Source organism: Ostrea edulis, chromosome 3, assembly GCF_947568905.1.
Source record: "Ostrea edulis chromosome 3, xbOstEdul1.1, whole genome shotgun sequence".
Taxonomy (NCBI): domain Eukaryota; kingdom Metazoa; phylum Mollusca; class Bivalvia; order Ostreida; family Ostreidae; genus Ostrea; species Ostrea edulis.
The window spans coordinates 14,714,308-14,727,636 of NC_079166.1; the positions used below are offsets into that span (position 1 = coordinate 14,714,308).

Below are 13,329 nucleotides of genomic sequence, written 5' to 3' on the forward strand. Positions count from 1 at the left end.
CATCACATGTAGTTTACTATAAGACACACAGAACACATGGCACATACTGTGCAATAAAAACAAATTTAAGTATATTACAAGTTTGGTTCTTTCCAAAGATTTTTATTTAAAAACATGACTATTTTTGTCCTATTACCTGTGTCATTAACAATTTTAATCGACATCATAAGCATCTTCTAAATCTCCTTTTATCAGGACACAGAAAATAATCCTCATTAAAATCTGATGCACACAAACACCAGCAAGGAAAAACATTTCTAATTCATGTCATCTGACAATGCTACGTTGTCTGAATAAACTTCTGTAAATAATGCAGAGTATTGTAACCACAACAATGTTCCTAGATTATTGATTAAACACATAAAAACCCAGTAATTATCAACCACATTATTGCTGTCTCTTTTTAACAGACTTCAAAAATCAATTTCAACAGAAATGGAAATGACGAAGTTTGAAACATGAGAATATCTTGTGTGCCGGAAGGAAGAAATGGCTGAGAGAATTTTACAGGGGACCCTGTCTCCATCAGGGCTGGTAATGGAGGTGAACAAATCAATATGAGGACAATAAAATAATATCCGACAGCAAGCCTTCAGTATTTCTAGTGTCTATTGTCTCATAACACCTGTATCAAATCAAAGCATTAAAATTCCTTTGGTGGAATGAAAATGAATTCAACTGTAAAATGATTGTTATCTCAGCCAATGAAAGCGTCACAGCAAAACAGATCTCTAATTCTCCAGTTTTCACCATTAACTATTTCTGGTTCCTGCATTGTATTATATTTAAGATGACAAGCCCTCTCCCGTCTCCTTGCCAAATAATTTGAGAATATCTTCACACATACACAGTGTGCTTATATATACAGCCAACCTTTCCCTGACATTTTTTCTGTGACACTAATGTGACTGAACAACTGTAGAAATTCTTACCTGACATAAATAAACTTCAGTGCCTGGGTGCCATTGCTACATCCTCCAGGAATCTTGAAGTCGCACAAAAAATTTTCCCAAATCTGCTCGTCATTTATCTAATAAAAGAACACATGCAAACTTAGTAAAAACTCAATATTTTCTACAATTCTTCTGAACAGACGCAACGGTTTCAAGAGAATAAATTCTCTATGCATGCTCTCATCAATATTCTGTATACTTAAAGTAGGGGTCTAGTAGCGTGACGTCATGTCCGGATCGAACTCCAGTATTGGTTCACGTACTATTATTATTGGGTGGATTTATACTGTTTTTACATTTACCTGGATGTTTTTTAATTTAGTAAAATGAATACAATAACACTCCATCACTTATATTTAAGTAGACTATGGATCCAATCTTCTTTCCATTTTTTGTCATCTAATTCACACATAAAACCAGAGGTACATATTTGTTTAATTGATATACAGGCCGGGGTATTACATGTTAAAATTATCTGTAAATTAAAAAAAATTCATGATATGCAATCATGCACTTGTGGAATTAAATAAAACAATTCTGCATTTGTTATATATTTGTTATCTTGTTATATATTTGTTATCTTCTGTTATGTGAAAATCATCTTCAAAATGGTTATTTTGGCCCAAAAATGTAAATATAAATTGAGATGCTGTGAAAATATTATGCTGAGAAAGGGCAGATTTTTTAAATGTATTTTAACAAGCATTCATATATGAACATAATATGTGAGTTTGAATGAAAAATCACAAGTCAAATTTTTAAAATATTCATATTAGTGGTGTTGCAGTGCCGTATTTTTGACTGCCGAGGGCCTGTATTGAGTTCAATTTTGTACCACCATTATTAAAAAACATGAAACTATGTTAAAATTTCACTTTTAATTATTTAGTTAAACATATTTATTTCATATTTGAGGAAAAAAATTGCAGCATCATACCTCAAACAAAATTTTATGGACATATTCTAGGACTTCTTCAATGAATTCTGATATTGCCGTTTGACAAATGGGGGTACACGTAATAAAAATACCATAATTTACTCATTATACTGACAACCCCCCATTTTTTTGTTTTTATCATACCCTGAAATGAACAATCTAAGTATCTAAACTCAAATTTTTGAGAAATCACAAGTAGGTCCAGGACTAGGGACCTACCTTAACTGAACAGGGGTCAATATCCTAGTCACCCAAAACTGGATGGATACTTATCTACTTATACTTAACTATTTACTAAGGTGTCCTACCTATAGCTTGATCAGAAAGCAGAGAGAGAGGGGGGGGGGGATAGAGATTAATCAAATACAGTTGGGGGGGGGGGGGGGGGGGGGAGAGAGAGAGCTGTATATAATGGTAAATGCAACATGTACTTTCTACAAATAGTTGTACTTTTTAAGTAATTGAAATTAAGCAGTGATTAAATTTTGCACATCAACAAACCCACATTACAATAGTAACAATAGTCATGTTACACCTGAAATGATGGTAGTAATCAGAAATTATATCCCTATGCGTGGGTAATCAGAAATTATATCCCTATGCGTGGGTAATCAGAAATTATATCCCTATGCGTGGGTAATCAGAAATTATACACCTAGACACAGCTCATCGTGATCTCAGAATATTCAGTATTGATACACAGCCCACAGCTTTGTGTAGCCACATTTTATTCACGATGGAAGCTTACAATTCGCATTAATAAATTAATCAACACTATATCGTCTTTACATCAGACAACTGGAGATAAAACATTGTTGTACAGAAATCATAGTCATCATCCCATTCTACATTAAATATTAAAATGTTCATCAAATCCATCAGACTCGGTCTACACACCAAAATTTAAATTCTCCTGTGACTGCCACTTACAGCTACTAAACACTAAGCCCTTCAACAAAATACAATGTCAGAACACAGACAGAACAAGTATCAAATTTCAGGTTGACGATTTATCTCAAGAAATAATGTCATTCAGTGAGAAAATAAACTGGTTCTTTTCAAAATGAAATCATTATTTACCTCCAGCCCGTTTCATTCTCATTTTTAGCCTCTCTCTCTCCGTTTAGCTTCACAAATTATGCAAACTGAGGGAACGACATTGACAATACAGGTTTAAATGCAGGGGGAGATAAATCCAATAATGAATATCAATTAAAATGTGTGCATTTCACACTGACATTTCTCCACAAAAGGATTAATTATCCTTCCATGACAAGAAGGAGTTTTGTTCCTTGATAACATTCAACCCATTACAAAGTCATAGTGCTTTAGGAAGACAGCCCATGTGTTAGTGATTACAATCCTTGTTGGAGAAGCAGATTTAACTACATCAACAGACAGAAAGACAGCTGTTTCATTTTTGTGCTTTACTTTTTTATCTGTTTGAACAGACAACATGGATTGAGTATCAAGGAGATAGACCTGCTTTTATTGTTTTCTTTCTTTTGCTCTGAAAACAAGTTATACACAAACACACACTACCAATATAGAAGATAATGCAGATTTTTATTACATATTGTATCATCTTCACATATACACAGTACTATACAAAAACAGGTAGTAATGGGAATCACAATTAAGAGACTTCATATATCTGTGGATTTTTTTTTAACACCAACTAATTTAAAGCAATATTTAAGCTCCCATTCTGGGGTCGAAAATTTTTTGTTGCAAAATTGTGATTTACTATTTCAATGACAGAAAAAAAATATTTATATTAAGGTTTATAAACTTTTGTTATTAATATAAATTTGTGTTAGAAAACCTATCTAGTGTCTCTGAATGAAGCAAAATTACATTATTGTCTCCCCGTGCCAAAAATGATTTCCATATAGTGCTATATATTCAATAGAACTGAAATCTTTATTTTAATAAAATCTTAAACTTCATTTTAATTTCATCAACGTTAAAGTTACATGTACATGTATACAAAACTATCATAATAGCACATTTTTACAACAAAATAAAATTTTCAGATTTAGAGTGAATATTACCAAAATAATCATATTATTAAGCAGAATTACATTCATGTTTAAAACATAAAAAATCAAATCAAATAGCACAATAAAATAAATTTTTATGTATGATTTATTTTTAATCTTGTAAGATTTTTGACATAAAACAATTATCCTAGTCTTCCATCTCTGGGTAGATTAATGAGCCATTTTTAACAGTTTACAATGCACAAGCACAGATAAATTGTTCTACCTAATTAGAATATTTGTGGCCGAGATATTCTCATCAATAATCTATGCATGCATCCAATAATTAGAAACATGTTTTGTAATTAATCTGATAGCAACAACAATAACAACAGACTAATTTTCTATTGTTCTGATCAATGGAACATCACTAAAAATCAATGAAAATATTGTAAAATTTAAATGACAATGTCCATGTATCAAAACACAATAAGAATGGGTCAATTAACTGATGTCAAGAATTCCTAATCCCAGAAGTGACCGAACAACATATGTATATGTCTACACGACGGACCATGCACGACAACATAACGCAATGACCCCCATCTCGATCAGCCTCTCAAGGTCACGATCCCTTCTATGTAATCTTACTGTAGTGTTGATCCATAGAGCCTCACAGTATGCTCTCACTGTATAACTATACTGACCTCATGAGTCTTGCACTAATATGTAGGTCACACAAAACTTTACCTGAGAGATAAGTCTGTTGACACACTGATGAATTCAGTCAACCAATACTGCATTGATTAAAAGGGGGAAATCCAGCACTATTTATAGCACACACTGCCGCCTGTGTGGTTGTTTAATAGTACATGGCCTGTACAGCACACTTATCATTATAGATCTGTGGTTATCATCCATCTGTTTCAATTCGACATTCACCTTTATTTACACCCAGATTAATACCAATGAATGGTTCTCATTGTAAGCATACTAGTACTCATATTTTGAAGCACACCCTACCCCCACCCACCCCAAAGCAGCTAGGTTTAAAATTATCTCATATTTGCAAGTCTAAAGAGTAGTAAAAAACAAAGAGATTTCCTTGTTTGTATGGACATGCAAAAAATTTGGAAATGGGGAGGGGGATTGACGAGAAACAAAACAGGAATATTTGCGCAAACAATAATAACATGGAAGTTTCATATACTGTGGCCGGATTGGTCATAGGCATATACATGTACATGTATTAGATTGGCAAACAGATTCTGAAGAAAGCAAAAAACAGAGCTAAAGAAATTGATGGAAATTAATTAACAGCAAAGTGTTTTAAATCCTACATTAAAGGGGCATGGACACAATTTGAACTGAAAATTTTCAAATTTTATTTTCCCATTTTTAATGTTTACAATGCTTTAACTACCATGTATAATCGCGTATAGGTCGGTCCATCTGAAAGTCGGTTGTATATTTTATAGGCTATTTTTTAAGGGATTTCTCATTGACATGCTTATAAGTCGGTTTAACTTTTTTCAAGAATCAGTTGACAATTTCAACAAAGACAGGGCGCCATCAGATAACAATGTACCTGGGATTAGAGACCACTTTCTCACTTGGGAAACTTTCTCACTTACTGGGATTCGAACCCGCGCCGACAGAGGTGAGAGGCCGTGTGATTTCGAGCAAGATGCTCTAACCACTCGGCCACGGAGGCCCCTGCTGACCCAAGCATTTTAAACATTAAGAATGGAAAAAATAAAATTTACGAAATTTTTTAGCTCAAACCGCAAACTGTGTCCATGGTGCTCCTTTAATCAATAGTGTATTGATATAATTTTAAGACTATGGGGTTTTAACAATTTCTATGATCCATTATGGAAGTAAGAAAAAAATTCATGTTGAGCCCTTAATTTGTGCGATAAAAAAATCCTCGATGTGGAAGATATCTAAAAGAACAATAGATTATTCTTATCACTGCACTTACAGTGATTGCTAATCAATTATCGACTGTTATTATTCATAACAGGAGTAAATCAGCATCATTCCTATATTAGAAGTTGCTAAAACAAGATGATGAACCATATGATGGATCAATATACTTACCATACTTATACTACATGCATTCAATAAACAAATAAATGCCAAAGCTTATATTGTTCTGAATAATATAAAGTTCCTGTGATTACTAGATATCAATCATATGATTTACATTCAATGTAAATTCTCAGCCTGTGATACAACACGGCAGCGCTGTCCAACCAGTAATCGGACAACTGGAAAATTCTTAACCAATCGTCAGTAATGGTTATAACCAGAAGAACTCATTCACTGTCATTTAGGTTTAACTTTGAATTATAACTAAGAAATAAACAAATTTGACAGGGGGTGGGGGGATGAAGTGTTCAAAGAAAGATTTTGTTCAAAATTATACATTTCACAACACCATCTGGCATCAAAATTACCATTATCTAAGCACTGATTGGGACCCAGCACTCTTCTGTGTAACTTATAAAGTTCTGCTGCTTAATATTTCAGAAGAAATGTCCCAATTTATTGGGGTTTTTTTTTTCATTATTAAACTCTGTTGGGTTTATGCATTATTACCATTTTGAGCACTTTGACAAGCCAGACTGAAGTAAAGATGCTGAAATACTGTTTTAAACTTTTGGACTCGCCACTTTGGTTTAGAATTGGGTAAGTCAACCTAAACATTTCCTAGGGGATGCAGGATTTTTCCGGGGGTCATTCTGATGCAGGAAGTTTTCTTCTGTTGGAATTTTTAGAAGAGTTCATGCATATATATATTTCAGTGATGTGTTAACATAAACACTGAATGGATCGAAACTTAATATTTAATTGACTCTGTAAATGATGGGGCTGGGATGCAAATAGCAGTAAGCAGATCTGATACAGATCAAAATACTTAACTCATAATATGCAATGATTGGGAAGGCTCTCGTCATACGCGCCATTGTCACATTGGAATTTATGAAAAATGGCACATTATTTAAAGAGTTCTCTGCGCCAAAGTGCACAATCACTTTTCTGCAGAAAGATACAATGTTTGTTGGAAATACATTGCGTATGACTTAATTGTTTAATTGCTTTCTGTTTAAATGCAGCAATTTGATACAATGAATTTCAAACAGGCTACAGTTGATGAACTTAATCAGCAGACAGTAAGGGTTTGAATACTGCATGGGATGCCTCACAGAAACAGTATAATGTCAGCATTCTCCTTCCTTATAAAACTAGTGTACCAATAACCCACAATGTAATGTCAGCATTCTCCTTCCTTATAAAACTAGTGTACCAATAACCCACAATGTAATGTCAGCATTCTCCTTCCTTATAAAACTGGTATGTACCAATAACCCACAGTGCCATTCTAAATGCCAGAAGATTTTTCCCAATTTTGAGACTAAAAAATTACTAGAAACAATCCGTAAGTCTTCGTAATTGAGGCACTTAATTCAGCAAAGGGAGGTAACTCATTGTGACCAAAATAAATGTATTATATTTATAGTAATGTGTTTGCATTATGCCCTCGACTGATTAAGAAATTCCTGATGTGTTTTATTTTGACATGAGCATAATGTGTAGTGTTGCATTTTATTTGCTATTCTATTTGACCATTTTCAGAGATGGCCCTAGACCCGTGGGGATCCAGGTTTAAATAGATCCTCATGCAGTACCCCTTGCTTGTCACAGCAGGTGTGGTACAATAAAGATTTAAAGATCCCTCCCTGCTCAAAGGCCGTAAGCCCACAGCATAGACCAAAATTTTGCAGCCCTTCACCGGCATGGTGATGACTTCCATGAGTGGAAAATTCTCAAGTAGAATATTAAACAATATACAACAAACCAACCAACCAAAATAGCACTACAAAAATATAGAGGACCCATTCATTTTGAAAATGGCCCATTAATCAAAACTGTCAACATCCGGGCCATAGTCACATTGACTTAGATGGCCTTCCCAATCACTGGTACAATACATTTATATATGTGGTGATACTGTAGAAATAAGAACAAAACAAGAAACATTCACTTTCCTCACAATGCAGTCCGTACTCATTCCTCAAATATAATAACAGTATGATAGATAAGAACAATTTGTATACTAAGTAAGTGCATGTGCACCTGTCTTCGCATTTTCAAAAGTAAGTGATGCATCCTTTGGTATAGCTGCAATAATGTATCCCTATCCGATTTTTTTATTTTGACGTTTTCGGGAATAGGGCTATAATTCCATACGATCACCGTAAAGGTGCAAAATAATTTTATGAATAACCGATAATAAGCTCCATGTATTAGTCCCAAATGTTGTTTAATACCAAAAGGAGTACCAGCTTTGTGCTTGGGCATGCCAAATGAAGGTGTTTTTCATTAAAAATCATGTACAGCATCCAAAATTCGTCTACTCCGCCATGCTTGCTATTTAAATAAGTATATAGAGGCAGAATTTTCTTCTATTATAGACAGGTATTTCATTTCAAACGTTCCCATACTGCCAGTACATTACCACTATTGCTTTCCCTTCACCGTGTTATTCTTATTATTTGCAAGATGTTTGGAGCATTGTGATATTTATCGTATCACATGTCAAGTATCGTGATACCTATCGGATCGGGTAGAAAGGGTAACGTACCACCCCTAATATAAAACATACAATAAAAATAAAACAATATGTATCATTATTCAAATTATCAACCATATATATCATTTGATAAAATATTGTACAGTGCAACATTGACTCAACTTACGAAAATATTTGTTGTAATTAATCCGTGTTATAATACATGGTACACAAAAGATTCTAAATTACATCTAGATGTATTCTTTGTTCTGTAGAACTATGAATCTTTCGATGACTGTGATGACCCAAGCAAACAGTCATCAAGTTACACAATTCATGTTTCCCAATTATAATCAATTGCAAAAAAAAAAAAAAAATTTTTTTAAAAAATGAAGCAATGAATTCAATAAGTTTTTAATTATAAATGATCATAGTTTTATCAAGTGTTAGCTTTTTTCTGGTACACTAAATGAGACCTGTATACATTTCCTCCATCAAGCAATACATATTTCATTAGGGATTTTTTTCCCCCACTCACTATCATACTGTTGTGATAGTACAAGTTTGGTTAACATTTAAAACTCAAGCATGTTAGGGGCCATTTGGGCTCCTGACTTTCAGAAGTTTACGTGCCCACAATTTAATCCATGGGCCCACATGAATCAATTACCAATAAAGACCAAATAGCAGAAGAATTTTTTTAGCGACAAATAGTGATGGACAATTGGACCAAAAACCATTTAATCAATTATCAGCAATAATCAGACACATGTAATCAACTAATAATCGATTATAATCGGAATTGGCATTTAAGTGTTTTCCCCTCAAAACAGATAACTATAAATGTATGGAAACAAGATTTGAATTTTTCTGTTTCATTTGTTCACAGGTAAATAAATCAGAATAAATTAGAATTTCAATATATCAAGTAATTGAATTTATCTATCATCTCAATGCAGGGTTCGAAATTAACTCATGTCCGTAAGTCCGAGACTAGTAAAAAATGTGTCGGACTAGTGAACTCTCTATAGCACAAGTCCGTACGGACTAGTGAAAATCCGGAAATCAATCTTGAATTGGTAAAGATTTTTATCAAGATTTGTCCGAGTCTCTTAGATGTTTGAACTTATGGTTGATTACCTGCATGGTCAAGTGTTTGCATGACTATGACAGCCTGATCTTTCAAACACATGGAGTGCGTTCGAGACCGCCGTTCTTTGAACGTGCACAAATTGTCAAATTCCTGCCAATTCCGAACGCCAAGTACACATCACAAGAATGTGTTCTTGGTGCAAGAATTACAAGTAGTGTGGTCTGAGAATATGTACGTTTATGCGCACGTTCTCGTCATTTGCGACTCTAACACAGTAGTTCATAACACTATAGCTCATGACTTGGTCAATCGAGTGAATTTTTTTTTTACTTTATTGATAAAATTTCGAACTCCTGTGACTCTAAGATCTGAGCACCAAAACAACAGGAACGTCGATCTCGAACGCACTTTAGGACGTTTATAAAAGGATTAACTCGGAGGTTAATATTGTATGCTTCTTAAGATCTTGAATGCGAAATAAAATATGGTGGTCTCTTTTTCTTCTGTAGGTGTCAGAAATTGAATTGTTTGCAACTGTGATGTATTTGGTTTGATTAAATACTATTGAATAAAATGAAGATCATTTTATGATATACTGGACGGACTAGTGAAATGCTTTGCGGACTAGTGAACATCAACAGTGACTAGTCTGTATGGACTAGTGCTTGAAAAAGTTAATTTCGAACCCTGCAATGTAAAAAAGATATCAGAGACAGACTCCTTTATTTGACTGTTGAATGTCGTTGTTGTTACCGTCCTTCATATCTTCCGCCGTTTTGTTTTTGGTTTTACATAGAGAAAATAAAATTTCAACAAAGTTGAAATGATTTCCGGATTTTGTTTGGTCAACGATGTCGGCAACTTTTATTTTGTAATCGATTAGTAGCATCGTAGGTCTCTGAATGACCGACAATCGATCATCGACGACAATCGTTTCATCACTAGCAACAAAACATTCCGTTTCCCATGTCCGACAGTAATGCCATGATTGACCGATTAACAAGTCTATTCTGCGAAAACGATCTTCATCGTTTATTCTCATATTCATGGAAGTTTTGGTCTCTGTTAGTATTCTCTTCTTTCTATAAATCTACGCGGCTACTATGGCACACATAATATGCTTAACGTAACCTGTGCTTAGCATCTGCTGTGCACACAACACAAATAAACTTGGTTAGTATAACATTTTATGTTGAAAAGGAAAGTACAACATAAAATGAAAACGTTCCAGGAGAAAATTTGGTCGCATGTGGAGCAAGGTCATTCTTAATATTCAATCACCCACAGCAAATATTACTCGCATTGGCGAATAGTTATCCACAACCCTGTAGACTAGTTATAAACGTACAGCTTATGACCATTAGTAATTGCAGTGGCATCATTTTACCAGTCTCATCAAATTCAAAATTTAACAGTTAGGTTACAAAAGTTGCTGAAATGGGCAAAATATTATTAAAAGGATAATGACTCCAAATATTAAACTTATAGTATACTATATATAAAAATATATATATATAAACACACACACACATATATATGTATTATATATAATCTCATTTGCATTGGTTCAAAACTTTTCAGTGTTTACAAATTAAATGCAATATTTTAAATCTAGGTGCGAGTGGCAAAAATATAAAATATGATTAGATTCTATATATTAAATAACAAAGAATATATACACGCAATTATGATGAAAATAAATCTGGGTATCAATGAGACTGATAAATCATATGAAAATATTCCATGCTACCAAAATTGACATGTCGGCAAAATAATGGCCCCTCCCCTTCAGCCTGATATTTGTGTGGTAGCCATTTTGCTTTGCCTCATAAATTGAACTCCATGCGATTCCTCAGCATGCTATATTTAGATAATAATATCTACTAATACACTAACTATAGACGCGCGTGGCTGCAATTGATATACTAATGACTAAACGGAGGTAAATTCAAACGCGAAATTTACCTTTCGCCATCCACCTAACTTGATCACTTGTCGATACAACAAATACAAGTCGACCTCCTTTCCACCAACAACAGGAGTTTTTCCAATAGGAGTCCTACAAAAACAATAAAATGCAATCAAATATACGACCATATGACATTGTTTACGTCTTGAAAAGATTTGAAAACATTCCCAATGTGTAAACTTACCCTCTACTGCGATGAAACTGTTTGAGAGTAGTCAAGAATTCATCCTTCTCTTGTTGATAAGTGAACGGGTCTTTGTTTAATATTTTTGCCATTTTTCGTCAATACATTGATAAATATCGATGATTTATGCACAACGCGCTGAATATAAACATAAACAATAACTCCGCCACCACCGCGCACTCAGCAGTACCCTAGAAAGGTGGTCAAACGCAGGGAAAATCCTCAATATTCGGGGAATCCACCGACAGAGTCGGCTGCACCGACCCGACACACACGTCTTACAACACAAAACAATCGATCTCACAGCTCGATAGAAGTCCTAGTACATGCCGTATCAGTGAAAAGGAGTATTACTCCCGATAAAAGACACCGTGTATCAGCCTCCAAGATTCATAGTTGACCATACGTGCATAAAATCTTCGAAATATTCGTAACAAAAAACATAATGATCATGCCTAAATAGCAATGATCACTAGAGGGGTGACGCTATTGAAGCAATGATTCGGCGTAGTTATATTCAAGATGGCGGTGGCCTTGTATTCGAGTGCGCAAGTTGAGTGGTTGTTTTTACAGGAAGAAAGAAAATGGCACAAGATGAAATGCCACCATTTGAACATTTTTCTGAATCGATTCGTAATAATAAATTCTTTTTGGATGTGAACTGTGCTTATATGCTTGTATGCAAAGGAGCTACATCGATGACGCGATGGAGTAACGTTAAAGGTCAAATTTAAACCATCTGCCTGGCGGATCTAAGATTACGAGCCTTTTGGGGGGAAAAAATCAAAACATATAACAAAAATTGAGTTTTCGATTTTTATTTTTTCTATTTTCATAGTAAGGAAAGAATAGTATATGATTTAGAATTAGTTTAAATAACCCGTCGTAGGTTGCCTCTAGAAAAACTATTGAAAATTAAGATTATGTAGCTAGTGTCCATGATGAAAATATAAATATTTGACCTAAGATGTTGTATTCTAACAATCAACAGAATATAAAAGTATTCAACGTAACATCGGATTTACGATTGTTTAACCCAAACCGCTCTTGTGTTTTCGGGGGGCGGATCTAAAAAAAATTCAGTCCAGTTGCATGTGGTCGTGGTAGATTATATAGATTATTATTATTTGTTGATAAGGCATTGGGTGATAGAGACCTATTCGATCTATGTGATGGTGTACTATGTCTACTGCCCGTAATGTATATATAGTGACCGGTATAATTGCAGCTGCATTTTGGGCCCGATGTATTGAAACCTGTAGCTGGGATCAGACCTGTTAATTCTAGTATTCTTAGTGCTTCTCCATTTGAGGAATATTGCCGCATTGTCCCAAAATCATGCTTGTTGGCATATTGATTTGACAAACACTTTCCTTATGGTTTTTTAGAAGAATTTCTTCAATGTCGTAAATAATTTTTCGCGAAATTTATGTTTCGTGGAACCTTGTTTGTTAAATTACGTCCCGTCGAGAAATTTGCACTCATAATTATTGAGACGTCACCAGTTGTGCAGGTGGAGTCTCATGGCCGTAATGAATTAAAGGGGCCCCGTTTTACAAAACAACTTGCGACAAAGTCCCAAGTCCTTTAAAATGAAAGATATAAAACTGTTCTGAGGCTTGGTTTTCAATA

At 34.3% G+C, this 13,329-nt stretch overlaps 1 protein-coding gene across 2 annotated transcripts in view; it reads right to left on the reverse strand.

Moving 5' to 3' along the window:
• Positions 1-12,352, reverse strand: part of LOC125674274 (AT-rich interactive domain-containing protein 2-like) — a 34,739-nt gene extending 22,387 nt beyond the window's left edge. For both annotated transcript variants that reach the window (XM_056160173.1, XM_056160172.1), the window contains exons 1-3: positions 11,698-12,352; positions 11,510-11,603; positions 933-1,030 (exon numbers count right to left, since the gene is read on the reverse strand). In XM_056160173.1, coding sequence (XP_056016148.1) covers positions 933-1,030; positions 11,510-11,603; positions 11,698-11,789 — 284 coding nt within the window. In that variant the 5' untranslated portion in view covers positions 11,790-12,352. The remainder of the gene's footprint in view (positions 1-932; positions 1,031-11,509; positions 11,604-11,697) is intronic.
• Positions 12,353-13,329: the final 977 nt, after the last annotated feature.